The sequence below is a fragment of the Trichoplusia ni genome, chromosome 28 (genome assembly GCF_003590095.1).
Source record: "Trichoplusia ni isolate ovarian cell line Hi5 chromosome 28, tn1, whole genome shotgun sequence".
Taxonomy (NCBI): domain Eukaryota; kingdom Metazoa; phylum Arthropoda; class Insecta; order Lepidoptera; family Noctuidae; genus Trichoplusia; species Trichoplusia ni.
In genome coordinates, this window is record NC_039505.1 from 5,807 (window position 1) to 17,213 (window position 11,407).

At 38.5% G+C, this 11,407-nt stretch overlaps 1 protein-coding gene across 2 annotated transcripts; it reads left to right on the forward strand.

Annotated features, from left to right (window-relative positions):
• Positions 1–1,590: 1,590 nt before the first annotated feature.
• Positions 1,591–8,144, forward strand: LOC113506073. 2 transcript variants are annotated; one of them, XM_026888932.1, is made up of 3 exons: positions 1,591–1,828; positions 1,960–3,626; positions 4,052–8,144. In XM_026888932.1, exons 2-3 carry the CDS (start codon positions 2,696–2,698, stop codon positions 7,924–7,926), a joined length of 4,806 nt encoding a protein of 1,601 aa, XP_026744733.1. In that variant the 5' UTR covers positions 1,591–1,828; positions 1,960–2,695; the 3' UTR covers positions 7,927–8,144. The 2 variants fall into 2 exon arrangements, with proteins under 2 accessions (XP_026744733.1, XP_026744734.1); XM_026888933.1 differs by lacking the exon at positions 1,591–1,828 and having other exon boundaries at positions 1,852–3,035; positions 3,576–3,626.
• Positions 8,145–11,407: the final 3,263 nt, after the last annotated feature.

The following is an 11,407-nucleotide window of genomic DNA, read 5'->3' on the forward strand; positions in this document are numbered from 1 at the left end:
CTATGACCCTCTTTCTTACAATATCCACATTTGAGGCTTTTATTACTCGTGGTTGGAATATCTTTTGATTTAAGCCTGGCTTCAACGTCCGAACCATTTTTATTATTGTTTGAATTTTTTGGGCATGGAAATTGAATGTGACCTTTTTGACCAAAGGAGAAACATTATTTAGTAGCAAAATCTGTACGGGGTTTCTTGGCTGTACTAGTACCGGAATCGTCAAAGGTTGCATTTTTGTCAAAGAGTCGTTTTTTGGGATTTTTACTATAACTAGAGAAGAGAGTGATTAATTCGTTTAATTTTTAACAGCTTTTGTCAACTTTTCAGTTAAATTCTTTTTGGTGGGAAAAAGGGCTACTAAATCTTGACGAAAAGTTTCCCAATCACGATGGTCAGGTTCCCATGTCTCAAACCAAGAAGAAACAGAGCCCCGAAGGGCTTTACCGGCCTTTGCTACCATATGTAGACTGCTCCAGTTGAATTCGGCACCGAGGTCCTCGATATTCTTACACCAGCTCTCGGCGCCATTGTGCATCTTTTCTGGATCAAATGCAGGTAGTGCTATATCATCTTGACGCCGATTTGTAGAAATAGCCATCTTGATGGATTCACACAAAGTTTTTACAAGCTCCACGTCCATGGTTTACACTGAAATGTTAAAAAATGCTTTTAGATATTTCAGCCTAGCGAGTAAGTATCCCACTTCCGATGTTAGAAGCCGGTACCAAAATAAAATAAAAAAAACAGCAATTATAACGAAAGCTTTATTTGTCTTTTAAAATTATAATCAAACTCAATAACTTACTAATAATATGTAAATCAAGCTCCTATTTATTATATAATTCACATTAAAATATGCCAAGTACACAATTATTTTGCAGGTTACGCGCAAAGACTAATAAATAAAGAAAATACTTATCTGAATATAATAATATGTAGGTACTCAGAGTCGGATCTAACCGACAGGGGGTAGAGTAACAACACTGTTCACGTCTCAGAAGCAAGTCCTCGCGCTGGAAGTTCCGCCTCTTTTATATCGAGTAGCAAACAATCCTGTCACTCTACCCCACCTCTGACTACCGGTTGTGACGTAACACAAACACTGAATTTTAAAATAAATAGACAATTTGTACAAATAATTCTCAAATATTATAAATCACATTTTAGCGTAATGAAACACAATATTTTTGTAATTACTAATTTAAATTATTAATTTGGAAACATCTCACACGCGCGTCCTTTCCCGCGCGGTCGTCGAACGATGAAGATTGAAGATCTCTGCGAGTCCCGACTACGCACGATACGCATTTCCAGTTTCTCTAATGGTCTATACGTTGTTATAACGTTGTTAATAGCTACCAGCGGTTCTATACCGCTGGTAGCTATTAACAACGTTGGATGTGTAATTTTGGGTATTTTGAGTTTTTGGCATAAATTAATTTAATTTCTCAATATCTTAATAACCACTTTAAAAAAAAAATATTTCTTTGTTATTTACGGAGATTTTTAAGTTAATAACGCTGGAACTACAAGAGAGTCCGATTAAAAATGTAGTAACATGCATAGCGACAATGTAAGCGGGACGGGAGGGGATGCACCGTGCGAATCTACCGCGCGGATCTGCCAGTAGCGACGTTGTTACAGGGCGAGACGTACGTTCGCGCGTCGCTTCAAAGCTATTTGATTTGGTTACAAAACATTGAAATGGCAAGTAATAGAGCAAAAAAAATATTAAATAAGGTTTTTAATCCCGAACCGGATATATCACCATCTACGGAAATAAATAAAGGAGTTGAAACAAACACTGAAATTGTTATAAACAACAATGGTAAGTTCAAATTTAAGTTTATTATGTTTAGGAGTTAACAAATACGAGTTGTGATTTTATTAATATAATAGTTATCATTATTTTTAAGTGATTTGTGTAATTTAAACTGTTATTTCAGTGTTTATCCGTAGATCATCACACATGCGTGTAGGCGACACCGGTGCAGGCGCGGGGAGCGGGGCCGAACGACGGCCGCTCGCGCGTCGCGGCGCTTCCTACCAACACTCCGTTCACGGACGCGCTGACCATCGGGCATTTCATTGTTATCTACTCATTGTTAACTACAGTAATAAACCATTATACAGTCCACTGCCTTTGTTGTATCGACCCGACTGAGCCCAATCATTGGTCCTTCGATCGCGCAAATATAATTACACCAGTTTTGCTGTAATTAACATCGTCGTCAACGTGTACATTCGTCGTGCGGGCCGTCGGACTTTGACCGCTCGCGAGTACAACGTGGCCGAGAAGATTAACAACGAAGTCGTTCCTGTATCAGCTTGCATCGTCATCGTGGGAGTCACTATTTGGGAGTATAATACAGTCTTTGAGTGAGTCCGTTCCAATTAGTTATTTTTTCACACTTTTTCTTACCCGAAAATCGTTATTCTATTTTCCAAATCCTTCGGTGAATATTTAATTTTTCCCTCACGCTTTCCTTTTAGTGTTTCTTCTTATTTAAAATTGCACTGCATATTTAAATACGAACATTTCGTTGAAAAAACGCTTAGTCATTAGCTAATTGCTTTATAATCCGCGTCGAGTCGTTGACCTTGACATTAATTATCGACACCTTTTGTTCACGCACAGCTGTTTTGCAGTTGTTATTCATTACTATCATTAGTATTGCTGTGATTTCGCTTTAAAATGGCTGAGTTAAAAACATTGACTAAGAAACGTAGTTCAATTAAATCAAAGGTCACTATCTATAGCAATTATTTAAACTTAGTTAAAAGTAGTTCCGCAGTATCTGAGTTGCAGCGCTTAGACTTAGAAGAGCGTTTCAATAAGTTCGAGGCCTTACACGCCGACTTTGATGATTTGCAGACACAAATTGAGGTGCTTGCCGACGACGCCGATTCCGCGTTTACTGAGCGAGAGGACTTCGACCGCCAGTTCTTCAATCTGGTGGCACTCACGCGCAGCTTGCTTGGCGTTTCGTCCAACGTTGCAGGATCGGAGGCGGGCTTCAAAGATGCTGACTCAGGTGCACACAATTCATTTAGAAATGGTTTTGTTCGTTTGCCTAAAATAGATTTGCCTCATTTCGATGGGAACTACCAATCCTGGCTTGAGTTTAGAGATACGTTTGGGTCACTGATTCATGATAATAAAACAATAAGTGATATTAACAAGTTCCACTACCTGCGAGCCTCACTACAAGGAAACGCAGCTTTAATTATTAAAAACTTAGATTTTAAAGCAAGTCATTATAATATTGCGTGGAACTTGTTGTGTGAGCGGTACAATAACAACCGCCTTCTTGTGAATAACCATTTGCAGGCTTTATTTGATGTAGGCTCAATAATAAAGGAGTCAAGTGAGTCGATTAGAAATCTAGTAGATGTAATTAATAAAAATATTAGGGCACTTACCACATTAAAAAGGCCCACTCAATATTGGGATGACATAATTATTTATTTCATGAGTAAAAAATTAGATTTAATGACTAGTCGTGAATGGGAAGAACATAGGAATAATCATTTAAAAGATGATCCTACTTTAACAGAATTTTGTACCTTTTTAGGCAAGAAAGCGGACTGGTTAGAATCAGTGGAGTCTAACTGTAATCTTTCAGGTTCGAGTACTATTGTAGCCTTAAATAATAGTAATTTTAATAAAACTAGTACTAATAATATAATAATAAAAAGTCGAATAATAATAATAATAAATGTCCACTCTGCTCCCAAGCGCATACATTATATAAATGTGAATCTTTTAGAGGCTTATCTATAGAAGATCGCATTAAAAGGGCAAACGAATACAATGTGTGTTTAAATTGCTTACGCTTTGGCCACACTCCTAAAAAGTGTCCATTTTCACGTTGCAAATATTGCAAAGTAAAGCACAATACGCTTTTGCATTTAGAAAATAATGAACCTAAATCTTTTGCCAATCCATTGCCTTCTGCTTTACTTTCTGCTTCCCCTTCTTCTTCAAATGTTGTGCTTTCAGCCAATACTATGCAGCTTGCTACTTCTTCGCATATTTTACTGTCCACAGCTGTCGTGAAGGTGACTGCCGTGACCGGTAAGCAGTACACTGCGCGTCTTTTGCTGGACAACGGCAGCACGGCAAACTTTATAACGGAGAAGTTATCGGAGAAACTGGGTTTGTTACGACGCGGTACGAGTGCCAAGGTAACGGGTATTAATAATCTTGTATCCACCAGTACACAGTCTTGTCACCTATCAATAGGGTCTTTATGCTGTGCCTTCACTGTAGATATTGATTGTCATATTATACCTGAAATTACAAAGGTACTCCCGTCTTCATTCGTACACATCAAGCATGTCCCTATTCCTTCAGGTCTTACACTGGCAGACCCGAACTTTAATGTTCCGTCGGTCGTCGACATCCTGGTAGGGGCTGAAGTTTTCTGGAATGTCTTAGGCAGCAACAGAATAGACTTAGGGAAAAACTTACCTAAATTATGCGAGACGAAACTCGGATGGCTTGTATCTGGTAGTATTTCGCATCAATCTAGCTCTATTTCCCATGCATCTAATAATCTTTGCTATCATTCCCATGTCACTCCCGACTTAACTCAATTCTGGGAGCTTGACACCATCTCAAGCAAACATTCGCACTCTCTTGAAGAGAGAATGTGTGAGCAACTTTTCGCGCAAACCACCGTCCGTAATGACGATGGTGCGTTTGTAGTTAAAATGCCTTTAAAGGGCGATCCAAGCTCTCTAGGACAATCCTACGTAAATGCTAGGAATCGTTTTTTATCTCTAGAGAAGCGGTTTAAGCGTGATCCATCCTTTCAAACCAAATATTATAATTTTATGCTAGAGTACGAGCGCTTAGGTCACATGACATTAGACGCCGACTGTACTTCCTCTGTCGAATCACAATCCGTGACAAAGTATTACATTCCACATCATGGCGTCATTCGGAATTCCAGTACCACTACTCAACTACGCGTAGTCTTCGACGCATCAGCTCCTACTAGTACGGGAGTGTCTCTTAACGACATTCAGATGGTCGGTCCGGTAGTGCAAGACGATCTGTTTTCTATTTTAACACGTTTTCGTCAGCATAGATACGTGGTAACAGGCGACGTAGAAAAAATGTACAGAGCCATCGAGCTTAGTCCAGACCAGCGTTCCCTTCAAAAAATTATCTTCCGCTTTGATCCCTTAGGACCTCTTAGGACTTACACATTAAGTACAGTGACATACGGTACTGCGTCTGCTCCCTATTTGGCCACCAAGTGTTTGGTGAGTCTGGCTGATAACATTGAGGATAGTCGCGCACAGTGCGCCATACGGCGTGACTTTTACGTCGACGACTTTCTCAGTGGAAGCAATACAATTCAAGACACTGTAGAAGTCACTAAAATTGTTAAATCGGTTCTTTCTTCGGCAAAATTTAATTTACGAAAATGGCGATCAAATAATTTGGAAATCTTAAAGCAAATAAATTCTAATAAAGTTAATAATGATTCATATAATATTTTACATTTTTCAGAGCAGCACCTTAACTGTTCACAGTCTAAAACCCTAGGACTTAACTGGGTCTGTGACACTGATTCACTTACATATACAATTAATATTACGTCTACTAGTAAAGTCACCAAACGCCATGTCCTTTCTGTTATCAGTCAGATTTTCGACCCACTGGGCTTGGTGGGTCCGTGCGTTGTCGAAGCCAAGATACTTATGCAACGTCTTTGGCTAGATAAATATGACTGGGACGACGCAGTCTCACTTGAGATTAGTAATGCTTGGTCTGTGTTTGAGAGTACCATTACATCGTTAAATAATTTAAAAATTCCTCGTTGGGTTTTGCGTGAAGACTCTATTACACACGAAGTACACGTCTTTACCGACGCTTCTGAAAAGGCGTACGGCGCTTGTGTGTACATTCGATCATCTAATAGTGTCGGAGTCACTGGCGTACAACTTCTAGTATCTAGAAATCGTGTAGCACCAATTAAATCCACTACAATCCCGAGGCTTGAACTTTGTGGGGCTTTGTTGGGTGCAAGGCTGTGTACTAAGGTTCAGGAATCACTCACCATACCCATTCACAAGTGTAGATTCTGGTGTGACTCAACGATCGTTTTATGTTGGCTCTCTACTCCTTCCAACCAACTAAAACCTTTTGTTAGAAATAGAGTCAACGAGATACAGGAGAGCACATGTGGTCATACCTGGAACTACGTACCGTCGAAGGACAACCCGGCGGATCTTGTTTCCCGTGGTCTTCGGGCCGACATTATCAAGGACACACCCCTCTGGTGGTCCGGACCTTCATTTCTGTCACTTAACGAAAATGAATGGCCCACAATGCCAAATACTGAGAAACATGATTTGCCGGAAGTAGTAACTCATTTCATTAGTAGCAATAGCGATCATCATTCATATCATAATCGTTCAGACGTTAACATTAATTCATCAATCATACATAACTTATTAGAAAGGTATTCTATTTTTACAAAAATACATAAAATATTTACATATGTACAACGCTTTATTTACAACTTAAAAAATAAAAATAAATTGCATGGTAATCTTTCTACACTAGAACTAGAAAGGTCATTAAATTTAATTATACATCATTCTCAAATTGAAATGTTTCCGGAAGAGTACCACATTTTAAAGTCTGGACAGAGATTACCACGTAAAAGTAGGTTACTTCCCTTGTCCCCATTCATTGACGATCATAACCTCATCCGCGTGGGCGGAAGACTTGATAATTCACCCTACGATTTTAATGTGAAACATCCCATTCTTTTATGCAGCAAGCACATTCTCACCAAGCTTATATTTCAAATGCAACATTTAAAGCTTGCACATGCTGGTCCACATTTGTTATTGTCACATATACGACAAACTTATTGGCCTCTAGGTGGTAGAAACCTAGCAAGGTTTGTCGTTAATAGGTGCCTTAAATGTTTCAGACACAGGTCTCAAAATGTGCAGCCGGTAATGGGTCAGCTACCTAATATAAGAACCAATCTTGAATTCCCTTTTCTTAATTCTTATGTAGATTATGCTGGGCCAGTATTGGTAGCTAACCGTAAAGGCCGCGGGTGCAAACTTACAAAATCTTATGTGTGTATCTTTGTTTGCTCGGCAGTGAAAGCTGTACATTTGGAGCTCGTCACTGACCTCACCACCGAAGCTTATATGGCTGCTTTAAATCGATTCGTGGCGCGTCGAGGCAAGCCTCGAAGCATCACGTCCGATAACGGGACTAACTTTGTCGGAGCATCAAATGAGATGTATAGGTTCTTGCAATCATCAAATGTTGCATCTGAGATGGCGCAGGAGGGCATCGAATTTATTTTCACGCCTGCATACAGCCCTCATTTTAATTCATTAGCTGAAGCTGCTGTTAAATCTTGTAAGCATCACTTAAAGAGACTGCTGCATCTCACCCATTTCACATTTGAGGAGATGGTCACTTGTCTCACTCATATAGAGGCGGTTTTAAATTCACGCCCTCTTACTCCTCTTTCTTCAGACCCTAACGACTTTTCGGCTCTCACTCCCTTTCACTTCCTAATTGGACGGCCATTCTTAACTGTACCACACCCTCAGGTGACTGCAGCGAACATTACGACGCTGGATCGCTGGAAGAGGATCCAGTACATCAGGCAGCACTTCTGGGGCCGTTTTCATAATGAGTATACTTCTCTGCTGCAGGCAAAATCAAAATGGTTTCGTTCCAGAGGTGAGGTAAAGGAGGGCACTTTAGTCTTGATCAAAGACAAGGCAGCGCCACCCCTACTGTGGTCCCTGGGTCGGGTCACGAAGACCTACCCGGGCGTGGACGGGATCACACGAGTGGCTGAGCTGAAGACGAAGAGGGGCACCATTCGTCGTGCATTCAACTGCATCTGCCCCCTTCCAGTCGACCACTGAAGAAGATTTGAAGACTTCCCTTCAACCCGGGGAATATGTCGGCGCATCACACATGCGTGTAGGCGACACCGGTGCAGGCGCGGGGAGCGGGGCCGAACGACGGCCGCTCGCGCGTCGCGGCGCTTCCTACCAACACTCCGTTCACGGACGCGCTGACCATCGGGCATTTCATTGTTATCTACTCATTGTTAACTACAGTAATAAACCATTATACAGTCCACTGCCTTTGTTGTATCGACCCGACTGAGCCCAATCATGCCGATTAACAAAGTCGGTAGTGGCACTTACTACACTGTTAACGGGACATCGTTACATTGCTTCTGTAGTAACTACCACATCCGACAATATTGTTTGGACTTTTCCATACCCCGGATGTAGCAAGTGTCACTTACAACATTCTTACTGGCGTAAAGTTTTTCCCAACTGTAGTATCTTTCACATTCGTCATTCTTAATCGATTTTAACTTTATGCAGGTATGTAGTAAGTGTCATATACAACATTGTTAAATGTTAATCATATTTTTTTTGTGTTTTGATTTGGCGCTTATGCATTATTTGCTCAAAAAATGGAAATGCTTTATAATTACTAACAGTGTGTGTGTTGCTTTGTGTCGGGAAATGTGAATGTGATTGATAAATTAGCTTTAAAACAGCCAATTTTTCTATGATGTTTTTTTTAGGTGTGACAATTGAAGAGGTAGCTTGGATGTATTGAATACTAATTCATTTAATTTGTTTTTTTTAGGTAATTGTTCTTCGCCTTTACCAGAAGATTTTGACCATTGTTCGGATCAAACACCAATACCGTCTCCAATTAATGAGCACGGTAGGTGCCATAATGAATTTTGCCCTCAATGTAGCCCTAATAATGACGACTTTGACACCGATGTTCCAACACCGTCAACTGCATCCATTTTAAGCCCCTTTACTCCAAATACTCCTAGTCAGCGTAAGAAAACATTTAAGATTGATAAAGGTAAGAAGCGTCTAGTCCACAGAGAAAATTGGGTAGTAGTTCGCAGAAAGACTTTAAAAAATACAGGTCAATGGTTTGTCAATAAGTCGGGAAAAGTTTTAGAGGCTAAGAATATAAAAGACGCATGCATTTCTAAGTGCCGCCTTAAATGTAGAGATCTAATTTCAGAAGAAGAACGAAGAAATATTTTTGAAAAATTTTGGACTCTTGGAGATCGCAGTCGTCAGTGGGATTTCGTACTAAAATACACAAAAAAGATTCCCAAACGCCGTCAAACTACGGAAGTAACGAAACAATCGCCAAAATACATTCGTTTATTATTTACCAGATAAAAATAAAGACATAAAAAAAAGTTTTTAAGACCATGTTTCTCAATACTATTGCCACTAGTGAAAGATTAGTTACTACTGCTTGGAAAAAAAATTGATAGAGTTAAGATTGAAAAAGATAAACGTGGCTGCTATGAACATAAGAAAAATGTGATGAATGATGAGATGATTAGAAGCGTATGTGATCACGTCAAGTGTATTCCCTTAGTCGAGTCACACTACTGCAGGCAGGATTCTAAGAAACTGTATCTGGAAGGCATTGACAGTGATTCCAAAATGTTCGGCTTGTATCAAGATTGGTTTGATGGTGATAAGTACACGACAAAAGCTCAAACTAAAAGACAATATAGAGAAATTGTTAATGCCAATTTTAACATAGCAATATATAAGCCTAAAAAGGATACTTGTGATGTTTGTCACGCATTTAATAATAAGACTAATACTACAGATGAAGAAAGAAAAACATATGAAGAACACTTAATGAACAAGAAGGTTGCTAGGAAACTAAAAAAGTTAGACAAGGAAGAGGCTCAGAAGAATAGTGATATTGTAGCAGCTACTTATGACTTTCAAAAAGTGCTTACTACTCCTCACGGTGAAGTGAGCATTTTTTACTATAAAAGGAAGTTACCAACTCTTAACTTTACCGTATATAAATTAGCTGACAAGGTTGGCATGTGCTACATGTGGCACATGAACGAGGTTTCTAGCTGTCTATATAATTTCATAAGAGAACATGCTTCCAATGGAGTAAAAGATTTTAGGTTTTGGTCGGACAATTGTGGGGGTCAGAATCGTAACCGAATTGTTTTTGCATTTTATTTAGTGGCTGCAAAACAATTCAATGTAAACATTACTCACAGATTCATGGAAAAGGGTTATACGCAGAATGAGGGCGATAGTGTGCACTCAACTATAGAAAGGGCAAGTCAAAGAAAATTAATTTCCTGAGGAGTGGTATTGTTTAGTGCGTTGGGCCAAATCTGAAGGAAATCCGTGCATTGTAAAGGAAATGAAAACTGATGATATATTTGATTTTAAGGCAGTACTATCCGGCAAAAATTGGACGAAAGATGTGAGTAATGAAAAAGTGCGTAGGAATCAGGTAAGAAAGGTAAGAGTAAATCATAAACAGACCGATAGAATTGAATATAAATATGATTTGGAAGAGAAAGACAGAACTATTATTGTTTTGCGAAGTGGTAGGCGAAATGCTCAAAGATTACAAAGAAAATTTGATATAAAGAAAGCCTACGATGGACCTCTTCTAATTCCTTTCGATAAATATAAGAATTTAAATGATATGTGCAATAGTGGTATCATTCCACAAAAATATCAAGCTTTCTACTCAAATTTACCGCACGTCCAAAGATCTCAAGCAAACCAAATTCAAGCCAATGAGACTGAGACGCAGACTGATAGAGAGTAAGTTGTAGTATGTATTAGTGTATAAGTAATTCCTTTATGTGAGCTTTAAAGTTCTTTATTTAAGTTTTTGATTGTTTATTAATATTGCAATGAGAGATCTTAAGACTTAAAAATAAGGTAAGAAAAGTTAAATTTACTTACCATTAAAATTGTTGATTTAAGAAAACGCATGTGATGAAACTTTACCTATTTATAATTAGGTTAGGTTAGGTTATAAGTAATTGTTAAACTTATCTTTACCAATGTTCCTATAGAATAAGTTTTTAATTACGCAATATGATGCATAGCTACCTACTAACTATAGGTACTTGCATTTCTAAAATATAAGAAGAAGAGTAATTTTAAAGCAGTAAATCTGCATATTATGTTATTTTTTATTCATTTTACTCGAGGTGAGATAATAACCTACATATGATGACTAAGTCAAGACCAATGAAAAACGTAGTAAGTGCCACATCCAAGTGAAAAGCTAAAATTCTCCCCGATTAATATAGTCGGTAGTAGCACTTCCTACAATTTCTCTTTTATGTTTTCGATTAACAATGTTGCATGTGACTATTTTCCTACATTTTTAAATTTTATTTGATTATTTCATTACTATTTGTTTCATTTTTATTAATAATAATAAATCATTTATTTCAGACATACGTCCATAATTTTGTTAGTAACAGTATATCTTAAAACCTAATGTTAGTTTTGCCAACACTACACAACACATTAAAACAATTAATTTGCAGCATGAAGCCGC

Excerpts from the sequence above, each read along its gene's own strand:
- LOC113506073 (XM_026888932.1), top strand. The coding sequence starts at position 2,696 with ATGGCTGAGTTAAAAACATTGACTAAGAAACGTAGTTCAATTAAATCA. Across the intron at positions 3,627-4,051 it reads GTCTAACTGTAATCTTTCAG|CTGTCGTGAAGGTGACTGCC; the intron begins GTTCGAGTACTA and ends TACTGTCCACAG.